The sequence below is a fragment of the Chinchilla lanigera genome, unplaced genomic scaffold (genome assembly GCF_000276665.1).
Source record: "Chinchilla lanigera isolate Chin_1 unplaced genomic scaffold, ChiLan1.0 scaffold00102, whole genome shotgun sequence".
Lineage (NCBI taxonomy): Eukaryota > Metazoa > Chordata > Mammalia > Rodentia > Chinchillidae > Chinchilla > Chinchilla lanigera.
This window is the reverse complement of record NW_004955503.1, coordinates 7598242-7614565: the sequence shown is the minus strand read 5'-3', so window position 1 is coordinate 7614565 and position 16324 is coordinate 7598242. Positions and strand designations below refer to the sequence as shown.

At 46.2% G+C, this 16324-nt stretch overlaps 1 protein-coding gene across 1 annotated transcript; it reads right to left on the bottom strand.

Annotated features, from left to right (window-relative positions):
• Positions 1-854: 854 nt before the first annotated feature.
• On the bottom strand, positions 855-11171 carry Armcx4 (armadillo repeat containing, X-linked 4). The gene is made up of 7 exons (XM_013505860.1): positions 10978-11171; positions 10414-10474; positions 9551-9639; positions 9133-9216; positions 8690-8772; positions 3192-8357; positions 855-2723 (listed from the first exon to the last, which is right to left on the bottom strand). Exons 6-7 carry the CDS (start codon positions 8211-8213, stop codon positions 1203-1205), a joined length of 6543 nt encoding a protein of 2180 aa, XP_013361314.1. The 5' UTR covers positions 8214-8357; positions 8690-8772; positions 9133-9216; positions 9551-9639; positions 10414-10474; positions 10978-11171; the 3' UTR covers positions 855-1202.
• Positions 11172-16324: the final 5153 nt, after the last annotated feature.

Sequence of the window (16324 nt, the reverse complement as noted above, 5' to 3'; positions counted from 1 at the left end):
ACTTTATAAAAGAAATTCGTACAAGCACTAACATTCATGCTTTCTTCCACTAGCGTTTCTTACTATTTCAAAACATAACTCTTATTCACTACATAGACACTAAAGCTCACCAAGAAGGAGAACATGTCCCTATCATGTGCCCCCAGGACCCTAAAATAAAATTAACCCTTTCTTTACGTCTTCATAAAAACTTGTAGTGGAATAGACCGCTTGCTTCCTTCCTGTCCCTACCACTCCCAGCCACCAGTGAAATTCCATGCCTTTCTCATGTCCTGCCAGGTCTATGGTAGTTAACTTCCTAACTGGATTCATCTGCAGTCCCCACTCCTGTCCCCACCCCAACTCAGACCCATCCTACACACAAAGCAACCATACTGTTTTCCTTTCATCCCGTCACTCCTCTGCTCATGAAAGGCCTTGTTGCCTCCCAGGGCCAGAGAGTGGTAATATTCAGACACCCCAGTTCAGCAACTGGAAGTGCTCCAAGAAAAGGAGAACAGGACGTCCCTCAAACACTGACTCCACCCGCATCCCCCTCCTCTCCTCTCCATACTCTCTACTCCAGGCAGACCAGACTTCTCTCTGGAGCAAAATTCCCACCTCTTTGCCTTTCTTCCATCACTTTTTCTCTTCGAATGCCCTCTGCCCTTTTGCATCTTATTCTTTAAACCCGGCTTATTTCACGTCTCCACTCTTCTGTAAAATTTTCTCTGAGCACCTTTATGTGCAGCAGTTTTGCTGCCTTGAAGCACCTTTGGGAATTATCTGGCAATGATTGGAGGCCCCTGATTTCATACTTTTTGTGTCCATATATCTTTTCTTTTCAAACATTGTAAACTCAAGGACAAGGACAATGTCTTTTTGTTTCTGCTTAAACACACAACTTTATTGATGACATAAATATAAAATCTAAAATGTATAAACATAAGTCCACACAAAGGACCAAAAATTACCTTGCTTATGAAGAATCAGGTCAGTTTCTGCTCATGAAGCATACTAAAAATATCTCAATCCACACAAGATAAAAATTGACATGTATTTTGAGTACAAGTTTGAATTCATTTGGTGTTCACACAATGGTTCATTTATGGACCACCATACATAACATCGGTTTTGATGTTCTAATGCAGTTTACAATGTGCATCACGTCCAGGCTGCAAAAGCAAAATATTACTCACATTTATTTGGGAACATACAATTAATCAGAGTTTATTTATTAATATCTCAACCCTTTCTTTCACCTCTGGGTCACTGCATTCTGCTGCTAAGGCTCGAAGTTTCTTAGCACAGGCTTTTGGTCTTTGGAATAGGAAATAAAGGGAATTTTTACTGAATTTGTCCTGGGTAAATGCTTTTGCCCTCCTTTTAAAATGGTAATTTATATTCTCAAATAGTGAGAGAGCATTAAGAATATTCTCCTTTGTCTCTTTCTTGCTAAAAATGTTAATCAGAGATGTTGGTGCATTAGCAATGAGCAAGTCTTTTGTCATAGATGGATTTTTTGAGAAATTCACAAGCATCCCCAAAACGTGGTCTTTAGTTTCTCCACTTCCCACTGTTAACAAACGAAGAAATTCTGAAATGTAATTTGTAACCATATGCTGATATTCACTAGTTATAGTCAGGTGTCTTATCAATCTTAGTCCAGCCAGTTGCACATTTGAGTTCAAGGGATAGGTGACAGTATCTTCACATACCTGGTTTAAGTATGTCTTAACTTTTCTATGGTTTTCAGCAGCCACTGAGATGTTATTCAGTGCATTTAAAGCTTTCTGCCTAACACTTGGATAGGGATTATTCAGCAAGCTTTCGATAACTGAGATCCCACCTACATTACGAACAACTTCATGAGAATAAGGATAATCCACACTGTTATATAGAGCATTGTTAGCTATTTCATGAACAGAAGGATCTTCTGTCATCTCAATCATGCAAATGAGTTTTTCAAGATCTCGGGGATCCATGTTAGCTTCATGTTTACAACGGCAGGACCAGGGTCGAGCTTTCTCCCCAGCCCTGTTCTGCTGTCTGAACTCATCCCCAGATGGGAAACTGGCCTCGTTTTGGTGTGGAAACTTCACTTCTGACCAGATCGTGGCTCCCTCCCACGAGCCCATTCCTGCCCCAGGGACCATGCATGGATATGTCCCTCTTGACTCTGCTGACTTCTTAGCGTTAGCCTTAGGTGTCGATTTGTCCTCACTTCTGCTTTCGTTACCAGTACAGAACCAAGACCTTATATCAACTCCATCAGTAGCTTCAAACTGATCCATGATGCTTGCCTCATACTGATCCTGGATGCTCTCCTCATCCTCAACCCCAGACTCAAAATTAATATCTTTTCCACTCTCGGATCTGCACTCATGACTGTTTTCACTCTCAGCCCAAAACAAGGACCTTAAGCTGATCTCCTCAATATCAGGGCTGGACGCGCCACTTAGCTCATCCTCGTCTACATCCCGCGCCAAAGCCCAAGACCATATGCCAACCTTTTCCTTAGCCCGAAGCCCAGACCCCTTAGTGGTCACTTCTCCATCCCAGGGCCAAGACCCCATTATGGCCTCAGCTCCAGCTTCAGTCTCAGCCCCAGCCCCAGCCCCAGCCCCAGCCCCAGCCCCAGTCTCAGCTCCATCCTCAGCCTCAGCTAAAGCCTCAGGCCCAGTCTCAGCTCCAACCTCAGCCCCAGCTCCAGCCTCAGCCCCAGCTCCAGCCTCAGGCCCAGTCTCAGCTCCAGCCTCAGCCTCAGCTCCAACCTCAGGCCCAGTCTCAGCTCCAACCTCAGCCCCAGCTCCAGCTCCAGCCCCAGCTCCAGCCTCAGCCTCAGCTCCAACCTCAGGCCCAGTCTCAGCTTCAGCCTCAGCCTCAGCTCCAACCTCAGTCTCAGCCTCAGCCTCAGCCCCAGCCCCAGCCTCAGCCTCAGCCTCAGCCCCAGCCTCAGCCTCAGCCTCAGCCCCAGCCCCAGCCTCAGCCCCAGCCTCAGCCTCAGCCTCAGCCTCAGATCCAGCTTCAGTCTCAGCCCCAGCCTTAACCTCACCTTTAGCCTCAGGCTCAGGCTCAGCCTCACGTTTAACCTCAGCCTCAGCCTCAGCCTCAGCCTCAGCCTCACCTTTAGCCTCAGCCTCAGCCTCAGCCTCAGCTCCAGCTTCAGCCTCAACTGCAGCTCCAGTCTCAGATCCAGACTCAGCCTTCACACAGGAACCCATATAAGCTACCTCCTCAGATCTGATCCTGGGTCCAGCACTAGCCTTGTTCTCATCACTCAGCTCAGAGCTAACAGTGGTCTCTTCCTTAGGCCCTGATGCGGATTCGGAACTGGCCTCATCCTTGCCATCAGGCCTGGACACAACACCAGCCTCCTCCCCAGTCCAGCACCAAGACCCAATGAAGGCCTCACTACCAGGCCCAAACCAAAATCCTTCATTGGCTTCCACCTCAGCACTGACCAGGAATCTTCCACTGGCCTGGTCCTCAGAACCCACCTTAGACCCTCCAGTAGTCTCATTCCCAGGCCTAGACACAGCCCAGGATACACCATTGGTCTGGTCCCCAGCACCAGCCCAGGCACTTCCTCCACGGACTTGATTCTCGAATCCAGGTTTGGAGCAACCAACAGCCTGATCCCCAGGCCCAACCCAGGACCCTCCACTGACCTGACTTCCAATGCCAGCCCAAGATGAACCACTCGGCTGGTCTGCGGAATCTGGTCTAGATGCTCCAATAACATGAACACTAGTCCCAGGCCAGGAGCCTCCTCCACTGGACTGACCCTCAGACCCTGGTCTGGACCCTCCACCAGCTTGGTTCCCAGCACCAGCCCAGAACCCTGCTGCCATGGCCTGATTCCCAAATCCAGGTTTGGAACAGCCACCAGCCTGAACCCCAGGCATAGCCCAGGATACTCCACTGATCTGACTCCCAGTGCCAGCCCAGGACCCACCACTAGCCTGGTTCATGGGCCCTGGCCTGGAAACTCCAACATCCTGACCACCAGTCCCACCCCAAGACCCTGCCCCACTGATCTGACTGCCAGTATAAGCACAGAACCATCCACTGGCCTGGTCTCCAGTGCCAGACCAGGAATCTGCACTGGACTGCTCCCTGGGGCCCAGCCTAGATTCTCTACCAGGCTGGTCCCCAGCAGCATTAGTCCAGCATCCTCCTCCACCGGCCTGATCCTCAAACACAGGCTTTGCCCCACCACCAGCCAGATCCCCAGGACTAGCCTGGGACTTTCCATTGGCCTGGTCCACAACTCCAACCAAGAACCTTCCACTGATTTGATCTCCAGAATCTGCCCAAGATCTTCCACTGGACTGATCCTCATGCTCTGACTTGGACACTCCACCAGCCTGGCCAAAAGCCCCAGCCCAAGATCCTTCATCAGTGGCCTGATTCTTAAAACTAGGCTTGGATCCACCACCAGACTGATCACCAGTCCCAGTCCAGGACCCACCTCTGGCCAAGTTGCTAGTGCCAGGCCAGGGTGCACCACTGGGCTGGTCTTCAGAAACTGATGTAGATCCACCACCAGCCTGTTCCATAGCACCAGCCCAAGATGCACCACTAGACTGGTCTACAGGCCCAAGCCTTGACCCTCTACTGGCTTGGTCTGCAGTGTCAGCCCAAGACCTTCCACTGGACTGATTCTCAGGTACCAAACTGGAGTCTCCACTGGCCTGACCGTCAGCCCCAGCCCAGGACCTTTTCTCACTGGCCTGATCCTCAAATCTAGGCTTGGACTCACTGCCAGATTGATTACCAGCCCCAATCCAAGATCCTGCATTAGCTTGGTCCACAGCCCCAGTCCAGTACCCAATACTAACTATATTTCCAGCCCCTGCCCAAGACACCGCACTAGCCTGGTTTTCGGCCACAGTCCAGGAACCTCCACTAGCCTGGTCCACAACCCAGGACACTCCAGCAGCCTGGACCCCAGGCCAAGGCACCTCACTCACCTGACCCACAGCCCAGGGCCCTGCAATGGCCTGGTTCCCAGAGACAACCCAAGAGGCCCCACTAACCTGGTTCTCAGTCCCAGTCCAGGATCCTCCAACGGCCTTGTTCTCAGCCTGTACCCAGGAACCCCCAACCTTGTCCCCTGTCCATGATGCCTCACTAACCTGACTTGCAGCCCAGAGCCCTCCACTGGCCTGGTCCCCAGCTCCTGCCCAGGACCCAAGAGCAACCTCATTCTCAGCCCTAGCCCCAGCCCAGGACTTAATGGTGGTCTCATCACAAGCCACAGTCCAAGAACTAACAGTACCACTCTTGTCACCAGTCCCACTCCAAGACCCAATACTGGTTTCATTCTTATCATCAGCCCATGACACACTATTCTCCCAGTCTCCATCCATGGCCTGAAACCTAAATTTGATCCACCGTTCAGCAGCAATCCAATCCTCAACACCAATCCCATTCCAATAATAATCATGAACGTTAGGCTGAGTTTTTCTGCAGGCTTGAGCATCTGGCCCCCCCTCACTCTCTGAAGCGGGCGCGGCCCCAGCCTCAGCCTGAGGCTGAGCACAGACCTTAGCTTCTGTTGTAGCTTCTGCCTCTGACCTGGACATAGCCTTGCCCATTACCCCAAGCAAGGCCTCAGGGGAACTGACCATCCCCTGGGGTTGAGCAGAGACTTTTGTACCTTTCTGGGGTCCTGCCTTAGGCACAGCACTAGAATTGCCTCTGACCTTATTCCTGGCACCAAGCAAGGCCTCATTCTGAGAACTGGTCAGAGCCTGGGGCTGAGAAGAGCTCACTATACCTGCTTCAGCCTCTGCCTTAGGCATAGTACTGGGACAACCCTTGACCTTATTCCTGGCACCAAGCAAGATCTCACCCTGGGAACTGACCACAGTTTGGGACTGGGAAGAGCCCAGTGTACCCGCTCCAACCTCTGCCTTAGGTATATTACAATTAACCCGGACTTTACTCCTGGCACCAAGCAAGGTCTCATCCTGGGAACTGGCCACCGTCTGGGACCGGAAAGAGTCTGTTATACCCACCCCAACCTCTGGCTTAGGCATAGTGCTGGGGTTGCCCTTGACCTTAGCCCTAGTACCAGTCAAGATGTCACCCTGGGAATTGGTCAAAGCCTGGGGAAAAGCAGAACCTGTCACACCCACCACAGTCTCTGTTTTAGGTGTAGCACTGAGATTACCTTTAACCTTATTCTTGGCACCAGGCAAAGCCTCACCCTGGGAACTGGTTACAGTCTGGGGCTGGGCAGAGCCTATTGGAGCTGCCGCAGTCTCTGCTTTAGGCACAACGTTGCGATTGCCCCTGGACTTATTCTTGGCTGCAATCAAGGTTTCACTCTGGGAACTGACCAAAACCTGGGGCTGGGCACAGTCTGCGGTAGCTGTCACAGCCTCTGCCTTAGGCACAGCATTGGGACAGCTCTTCAATTTATTCCTGGTACCAGGCAAAGCATCACCGTGGGAAGTGACCACAGCCTGGAGCTGAGCACCAGTCCTATTAGGCCCTGCTTTAGAAATGGCGTTAGAATCACCCCTACCATCAACCCTGGAATCAGGTAAGACCTCAGCTTGTGTCTTGGTCCCAGCTTGCGATTGTGAACAGGTTTTCAGGTCTGGCCCAACCCCTCCCTTACACTTGGCTTTGGCTTTGCCCCTAGCTTTACCTTTAGTAGTAAGTAAGGCTTCGCCCTGGTTCTGAGCTGTAGCCTGGGCTCCCTCCTTAATCACGGCGTTAACAGTGCCCTTAGTCTTGATTCTACCATCGGGTAAGGCATCACTCTGGACATTGGCCACAGGCTGAGCCTGGGTACTGGACAACATGTCCATCCCAGCTCCTGCCTTAATCGTGACACTGGGAATGCTTCTGGTCTTATGGCTATTATCAGGCAAGGCTTCATCTTGCAAATTTGTCCTGATGTTTGTCATGGCGCCTGCTTTAACCATGCCATTGGGATTGCTTCTGCCCTTAACCCTGGCATCAGGCATAGACTCAGGCTGAGCACAGGCTACAGCTTGAATCTGAGAAGCAGCCTGTACAACAGCTCCGGTCATTGCCTTAGATACAGCAGTGGTATTTTCCCTCCCATCAACCCTGGCACCAGACATTGCCTCAGCCTGTTTCTTGGCCACAGTCTGAGGCTGGATTATACAAGCTCTCACATTTGTCCCCAGCTCTGCCTTACATATGGTGGTGATATTAGCCTCCATATCAACCTTTGTCCCAGGCATGGCCTCAGCCTGGGTCTTGACAACAATTTGAGGTTGAGGAAAAGCCCTTGTATCAACCTTAGAACCTGCCTTAGGCATGGTTTTGAGATTCCCCTTGTCCTCAACCTCAGCAGCAGGCATGTCGTCATCTTGCATCTTGGCCACAGCCTGGGACTCTGCACAGGACTTAACATCCATGACAGCCACTGCCCTGGACATGCCGTTATGATTTTTCCTAGCATCAACTGTGGTACCAAGCCTACCATCAGACTGAGTTGTAACCACACTCACTGTCTCTTCCAGGGCTCTTGTCTTGCTTTCAACCACAATTCCAGTCTTGTTCATGGTTCCAATCTTGACCACTTCTTTGGTCACTGCCAAAACCTCACTCTGTGTTACCATTACTCTGTTAATCTCAGTCTCTTTTTCAGCCAATGTCCGAGTTTCAGCTTTGGTCTGGGTCATTGCTTCTTTTCTGGCCTCTGTCTTGGAGATCAGTGCCCAAGCTTTAGCCTTGGTCTGGGTCACTGCCTCTTTCTTTACTATTTCCCCAGCCTCAGCATCAGTTTGAGTCATTGCCTCTTTCGTGGCCACTTCCCTAGCTTTGACCTTGGCCTCAGTCAGAGTCACTGCATCTACCATGACCAGTGTTCTAGCCACTGATTCGGCCTCAGATTGAGCCTCTGTCTTTGCCCCAACCATTGCCTTGGACTGAGAGTTGGCTTTGGACCCCTCTATAGTAGTAACCTTGGTCTCTTCTTCAGCCCCAGGCTCATTTCCTTCAGTTTTTGCTTCAGTCTTGTCCTTGGGTCTAGTCTCAATCTCCACCCCAGCCATGGCTTCACTCATCGCCAAGGTCTGGTTTTGTACCCCAACCACAGTCTCCATGTTGACTCTGGACCCATTTCTGGCAAGTCTCGTCACACTCTGAGCTCTTCCTTTGGTTAATCTGTAAAGGTAGTAGCATGTGCCAGCCCAGATCGCCAGTCCTGCAGTCGCCCAGCCCACTTCCTGAACACGGCCCATGTAATCACCCCTGCAGAAGGTACAAACAAAGTACAGGGGGCTCACTTGGGCTGGGGAAAGAAGGTGATAGGCTTGAGTGTAGATCTATGAGCGCGCTGGTCTTCAGCCACACAAAGGCCAGGACAGCTGCCACTGGAAGTGGACCTAGAAGTGGAAGAAGGAAATGAACAAAAATTTCTCTTCTAAACCTGCTGTAACATACAGATAGATAAACAGAAACAGGAAAAGGTAGCAAAGGTGCTTCATGGGAGAAGAGAACGATTGGTGAGCTTTCTACCCCTTATTTCATCCTCTCTCCACCTTCCCCAAGGCCCCCAAATTTTCCCCCAAGGTACTTTCATACACCAAGTGAACAGCAGTAAGGATGGCGGGAAGGCTGGTGTTGACAGGAGAAATCAAGAAGCCCTCAGACACCGATCTTTGCTGGACCTGCTCTGATCACCATTACTCCTATAGGTCTCAACCCTCATACCAACCTGAAGTGATTCAAGCAAGTTCTCTCCTCTTTTCTTCTCTTGCTTGGTGATATACCTTATGTAAATTCATGAGATCATTGAACCTAGAGACAGATAGACAAAGGGAGGGACAGATAAGAGCAGAGTTTGTTCTTAATAAGACAGATATACTATTAACAAACTATCTTTTTACTCCCTCAGTTCACTCCAGTACACCAGGTACTGTCACACTCTTTTCCCTGCACCAGAAATAAGGGAAATGTTTGAGATAAGTGACAGAGATGATGGGAAAAGTGTCTGTAAAGTGTGAGGCTGAACATGCTCCAGACTGGACTCTGGCCTTTATTGGATACACACTGCTAGGCTTGCTTCAGCAGCACACATAAGTTTAAAAAAAAAAAAGGATGCACACTGTTCCACTACCCGACCCTAGAGCTTTACCCAGGAAGTCCTCACCATCTTACCAGTCTATACTGATCAGAGGCACTTTTCTCTTTGTTTCTTTGCTTCCAGTGATCTTGAGTTCTGCTGCACACAAGCAGGCAGGTCTATGGACAAGTAGACAAGTAGGATTTTAGGAAAACTGAGTCCTGGGTAGAATAAACAAGCACTCTAATTCCTGTCCTGATGTCTGCCTTTCTAGGTTCCAGGTTCAGTGTACTAATGTGTCTCATCCTGTGATGCCCTCCTTAAATCTTCCATCATACCCTAGTCATCCTAATATTCCTACTGTTTGCTGCACTGTAATCGATAGGGACTTTGTCAGTATTGTTGAAACCTGGAAGACTGTAGAAGCAGCAGAAGCGCCCTGCACTGAGACCTGCTCAAGTCTCAAGCATGTGCTTAGCCCACCCTCTCTTGTCACCCCCAGGTACTGCCCACCTTCACAACTTCCACTGTTCTAGGCCAGTCTCCCTCTCTTTCCCTTGTTTCCAGTGGTAAACAGTTCTTCTGAAAGACCACAAGAAAATCTAGGAACACACACAAAAAAGGGGGAGGATGAATGTTGAGCAGCTGCGATATCCTGACATCTAACACACGAGTCCTCACACATGCCTTTCTGGATTTAGAGACCCATTTCTAGCTGACAGAATCTAGGGCTTCTCTTGTACCAAAATGGGCAGGGTAGAAAAAGCAGAAAGGTAAAGTAAAGTAAAAGGAGGCAAATTATTTTAAAGTAAAATAAAGGTTTATTGTTTATTCTAAAATAAAGTAAAAGGAGGCAAATTATTTTAAAACCACCTGTGGAGTCCTAAGAATTTCCTCCAAAAGCCCACCACTTTCTTCACAACAATGGTTAGGTAAGTGGGAGTATCTCAATAACTGGAAGACAACAGAAGAAACGGAAGCCCCCAGATGCCATGACTCTTGAGTCATAGCCTACAGCCATCTGCTTTCCCTAAAACCCATTTGTAGGAGTCTCTAGAAGAGACATGGTAGAGGACAGGACTTTTGCTACTACAAAATCATTACCTTTCTGCTTAAAGGTTATCTCAGAAAAAGGTAATATTCTTTGATATAATTTGTATTTTCTCAGTATTATCTGAAGTACAAATAAAATGATCCGTACAAAAGTTTTGTCTTTGTTGATTTTCAAGATACAATTTAAGTTTAAATTCTGAAGCTCGGTAAGGAAACATAGTTTAGGGAAAGTTCCCTTGCTAGCCCCACTCCATGTTACAATCAGATATCAGTGCCTGAATTCATACAGAACTTCAACGACTCGGTGTCCATGCTCAACTCACCTTCATGGATCCTGTGCAGTTTTCTCTTCTTCTTCTGGCCTCATCTCAGTGCTACACCAAACTATTGTCCAAAAAAACAGGAGAGAGTAAAGGTACTGAGTTCTTATACCGACACCCAGACCACAGATTCCAATACTCACTTTCACAGATTCAGGGACCCGATTGTCAAATGTCTTTCCCCTCCCTGTGAGACAGAACCCCTACCAACCCCGCCGTCCAGTCACTGTGGCCCACCATTTTCTCTGCAAACGCCACCGTGGCGAGTCCCTTTCTCTCAAATGAGCAGGAAGCTAGCGGACATGTGCGGCCAGTGATTAGAGTTACAGAGGACGGACGTCTCAATCTGTGTTTCCCTATTGACACAGTATCGCCTCCAGTCGCCCTGTCAAAGCCTAGGATTCCACTGCACAGATTTAGCTGGGAACCGGCGATTCAGAATAAGAGGCCAAGGCTCCTTGAACTTTAGCTAGCATAGACTATCCCCTAACGTCCGGTCCCCATACTACCGCAGGGTCAGCAAGCTGCTGCTGCCTGGCCGCGTCTCGCGGGCCCTGGGGCCATTACCTGCTCCGCGTTCCCAGGCCCAATGCCAGCCCGCCGTGCGCAGGGCAGCGGTGAGCTGGTAGCTAGACTAGAGTGACGACTGCACCGAAGGCTGCGTCGCTCTGCAGCTCGGGGTCACGTGAGGCCCGCGCGTCATCGTTAGCCCTCCTCCCCACAACCCCCCACCGACCGGCAGGCTGTCAACAGGACGCCCCCTCCTCGTCCGTACGCACAAGACCCCCCCTTTCCCCAATCTGTACGCGGTGCCCCACTGAGCACCACCCTGTCACTCATCGCAGTCTTCTCCAATCTGAGAGCCCACAAGTGGCATCACCGCCTTGCGGTTGGAGTTTACTGGTCTCTGGTTACCAGGGAGGGCCTGTATCCCCCACCCACTCCCCGGCCTTGGCTGTAGTCTTCCCGGCATCTTTGAGGAATCCTTTCTTTTCCTCTTAGACTTCAAAAGCAATGCTCCCTATTCACCCCTTACAACCTGCCCTCCTTTAGTATGGCGCCAACACCAAATTGGCTGGGAAAGGAAGTGCCTGGAAGGAAAGCAGAGAAAGCAAGTAGAACTTTAAACTTTCTTTTATGTGTTCCTTTTAAAATTTTTTTTCTTAACATCACTTTTTTGTTGTTTTGTTTTGGTAATGGGAAAATTCAGTAAAGTCATTTTCTTTTGACATAAAAAAAAATTCAGGTTGTAAAAATAACAAAAGACTCATTTGTTTACATTATTTTGTGCTATCTAAAAATGTTTTCTAGTTGCTGTAGACTATTTCACAGCTTTCAAAACAGACATATTAATACAAAATTTTCCTAAGCAAAACCGGCGTATTTTTCAGTGTGATTTGTAAATGAATCTTCAGAAGGACATTCAGGTTTCTAATCTTGGCAGTTTTACAAAAATAATTTGTAACCTTTTCAAGTTCTGGCTGAACTTACAGTACCTTGTCAGGTGGCTTTGGACTTCAGTGATGACTTCGGGATGATTTAAAGAAGACCCAGCTTCTGATGAACCCAGTCGCCGCCTTACAGACTACTCATTTCACATATTCACCCACTTTCTAATCAGGGGCCTTCATTTGGATTTTGCATGAGCATGCAATCAAATCAGTCTCACCACATACATAAAAGGACCAACTGCTATCACATGAGTGGAAAGGATTGGAGTACTACCGTCCTATAAAGAAGGATAATCTTGAGTCATTTGGAGGGAAATGAATGCACCTTGAAGCCATAATTTTAAGTGAAATCAATCAGACACACAAAGTTTAAATATTATGTGGTTTCTCTTATATGAGAAACCTAAACTATAAGTAAAGAACAAAATAAAAGATAGATAATAGGAACCGGGGAGAGAGACCTTTTACAAAAGGGAGCAAGACCAAGAGATGGAGGGAGGTAGAAGGGAGGACAGGGAATGGGAATGAAAAGAGAATTAAGATGTATTATGTACATGTGCCAACTCCCCACGATGAATGCAATCATTGTGTACTGCAAGCATGGATTGATAATAATTTTTAAAAGGAGAGGAGGTTTAACAGGTGGAATTTTTATTATATCATGGCTCTTGTAAGATCTCTCTAGTATCTGCCATTCATATGCTATTTGTCACCATAGCTCACATTTCCCGATGGTAATAATGATGAGGGTCTGTGAATGAATGTGAATTGCTGCAACACCCTTGATGTCCATGTCATTTCCTCCTCATAAGTAGGAGGACAAGAAACAAGCAATAAAAAAAGAAATAATCACCGAGAGAAAGAAGTTTTTCCACTCCCTGTCTTCCGGTACATCTTCCCTGCACCGCCCCCACAAACTCCTCAGAATAATCGCAGAACCGAGGGTCATTTTGCAGAAGTAGTCCCCAGAAACGCACCTGTCCCCGCAGGGGAGTCACACTCTAAACATAGACCATCCAGGCAGCCTGTTTTTTAAAATGTTTGTACTATAGCACAGAAGGCAGGCTGGAGATGCTCCCTGCCAGAGCCCCTTGTGGAGGAGGCCCTCTCTGGAAGGGAGCCAGAAAGCCTTTAACACCATATGTCCTTACTCGCGGCTTTTCAGCATTTGTATTTATTTTTTTCTACCACAGGAAAAGATTAATAAATTGATACATTGACTACATAAAATTTTAAAACTTTGGTAATGCTTTTAAAAAGAAAGCATAAGCATTAGATGTCAACGGGCTTATTTGTAGTTTCAAAACCCTTTAAAAATCATCGGTAAACTGATAACCCAGTAGAAAAGTGTGTCCAAGATATGAACAGATTCCACAGAGAATACAAATGACCAGTGAACTTATGAAAAGATATTCAACTTCAAAGAAATGCAAATTAAAACAATTATGCCTTATTATTTTTCAGCTATGAATTTATCAATATTTAGGAATTTAATAATACTGTTGATTGACTTTTAGGGAAATGAACACTCCCACACTATAGACATTCTGATTCTTATTAAAGAATCAGACATTCTGATTCTTATTAAAGTTTATGGGTGAAATCATACTTAAGATATTATTTTGAAACTTGTTTTTACCCACCTAAAATTATCCCACACTGAGCTCAACATGCCAATACATTTAAATTGCTGTGGGGTATTTAATGGTTGAGTTATGCTATTATAAATTTAAATACCTACCCCCATTAATGAACATAAAATTTTTCTACATATGAAGCCAATAAAAAGAAGGCTACAGTGGACAAGTTGGTACATACAGCTTTGTCCACAAGTGGAAGAACTTTTGCAGGACATCCTGTTATAAATAGATTTGTTTGGTTAAAAGATGAGATTTTACTTATTTGATGCTGTCAAAAGAAAGACTTTATATAGTTAATAAGAGTTTATATTGTTATGAGATTTTATATAGCTAATGTAGTTAATGGATATACCAATAAACTGCCTTCCAAAAAGACTGAGCCAGTTTACATTCTCATCAACCATACGACAGGGCCTATTCCTCATACATACCTCCACGCTGTATATTGATAATTAGTGCCAATAGAAAATGCAAAAATATATTATATTGCCTTTTTATTTACATTTTCCTAAGTATTAATTATCTTCACCATCATATCCACTTAGTATGAGAGAATTAATTATTCATATTCTTTGAGTATTTTTCTGTCTAGGTGTATTTTTTTTACTGATTTGTAGTTCCTTGTACATTTTTGTATATCAGTTGTTTTTCTGTGATATAGGTTGCATACATAGTCTCCCAAGCATATATTTTAAATACATAGCCAAATCTCAGCAATCTAGCAGTCCATTACTGCATTAACTCTCCAACTAATTTTATTTATTTATTTATTTATTTTTGTGGGAATGCTGAGGATCAAACCCAGGGCCTTGTGCTTGCAAGGCAAGAGCTCTACCACTGAACTATATCCCCAGCCCCCTGTCCAACTAATTTTAAAAGCTGACTGTCGGGCGTGGTGTCACACATCTGTAATCCCAGCACCCAGGAGGCTGAGGTAGGAGGATCACTACCAGGCTGAGTTTGAGGCCAGCCTGGGCAACAAAGTGAGTTCAGGGTCAACCTGAACTGCATAGTGAATCCCTGTCTCAAAAGACAGCTGACTTACCACATGTTAAATTCTCATTTATACTCAAATCATTTTTCTTCCATTGGTGTATGCATACAGTTTTGCCTTAGTATCACACTTTTTCTACCCATAGTCATTTTATTTTTATTTTTATTGATACGTGTTTGTAGTACATAATGATTATATTCACCATGTGGAATTGGTACATGTACATGACATATCTTAATTCTTTTTCATCCCCATTTCCTCCCTTTCCTTTCCCTGCCCACATCTCTTGGACCTCATCATTCATATATTATATGAAACATGTTTGTAGTACATAATGATTATGTTCCTTGGTACATGTACTCAACACATCACAGTTCCATTTTTTATCCCATTTCCCTCCCATCTCTTTGTTCCCTTCCCATATGCTAAAGATATATCTTGCTATTTCCTATTTTCTATTATCTTGTACTTTATTTATATTTTGGGTAAGAGAACCCATATGATGCTTACGCTTGTGTATCTGATTTATTTCACTTAATATTATGGTCACAAGATGAATCCATTTTCCTACAAATGACTCAAGTTGATCCTTCTTTATGGCACAGTAGCTCTCCGTTGCATACGAATTCCACATTTATTTTATCCATTCATCTGTTGATGGACATACAGGCACTTCCAAGATTTATCTTTAAACATGGATGTATACATGTATCTGAGTATGCAGATCTGTAATATGATGTCTTTAACTCTTTGGGGAACATACCTAGAAGGGGAATAGCTGGGTTGAATGGAATTTCTAGTTTTAGTTTTTTGAGAAATCACCATACCGGTTTCCACAATGGATGTACTAATTTACACTCCCACCAACAGTGACGAAGGCTTCCTTTCTCCCCCACACCCTCTCCAGAATTTGTTATTTGATTTCTTGAGATAGTCATTCTTTCTGGAGTGAGATGAATTCTTTTTTTTTTTTTTTGGTTTTTCTCCGGTACCAGGAACCGAACTCACGACCTTGCGCTTGCCAGGCAGGCGCTTTTGCCGCTGAGCTAAATCCCCAGCCCCAAGATGAATTCTTAGTGTTGTTTTAATTTTCATTTCTCAAATAGCTAGTGATAGCAAACATTTTTTATGTATTTATTGGCCACATATTGTATCTGTTGACCATTTATTGAACAGCAGTGTTGTAACTTTCAAATCTGAGCAACTTAGGCAGAGCCTGCCCTCTGGTGAAGGGAGTGAGGCCTGCCCTTTAACTCAAACACCTAGGAGGGTCTCTTTCAAGCCCACTCTCTAACTGCAGCTGTCTCCTATCTCTCACAGTCACGGTGGGAATGTAACACTGGGAGCCCTGAAGTAAAGCTGTCCTGAAGCTGCTCTGAGTCTTGGGTTAAAACAATCAACCTTTCCCTGGAATGGCATCTGATTGAGCACTTCCTCCAGGGATATGGCAGGTGTTTGGACTGGAGTCACTCACCAGCTGTTATCTGTCAAAGGACTCCCATGGGAGCAGAGTCCTGCACTGTCTTAGCAGATGGTGGCAACTGCGGGTTTGTTCTGCTACTGCATTTCTCTCTAAGTCCCTCTAGAATCCCCAGCATTCAGTTTTCCTTTCCCATAAGCTGTGAGCCAGAAGCCAGAGAGAAAAGACAGACTGTCTCATTCTTCTCTGCATTGTGTTCAGTCTCTTCAGTATCTCTCTAGCTTTTAATTTTCCTGTCACATCCCTCCTGGTTCCCAGGATCTACTTCTCTCTTTTTTCTTTCCCAAGTTGCTATTTTCCAGTGTTTGAATTCAAAATCTAGTAGAGGCTGACTTGTCCCTCATCACTG

Excerpts from the sequence above, each read along its gene's own strand:
- Armcx4 (XM_013505860.1), bottom strand. The coding sequence starts at position 8,213 with ATGGGCCGTGTTCAGGAAGTGGGCTGGGCGACTGCAGGACTGGCGATC. Across the intron at positions 2,724-3,191 it reads TAGCTTATATGGGTTCCTGT|ACTGGGCCTGAGGCTGGAGC; the intron begins GTGAAGGCTGAG and ends GCTGGAGCTGAG.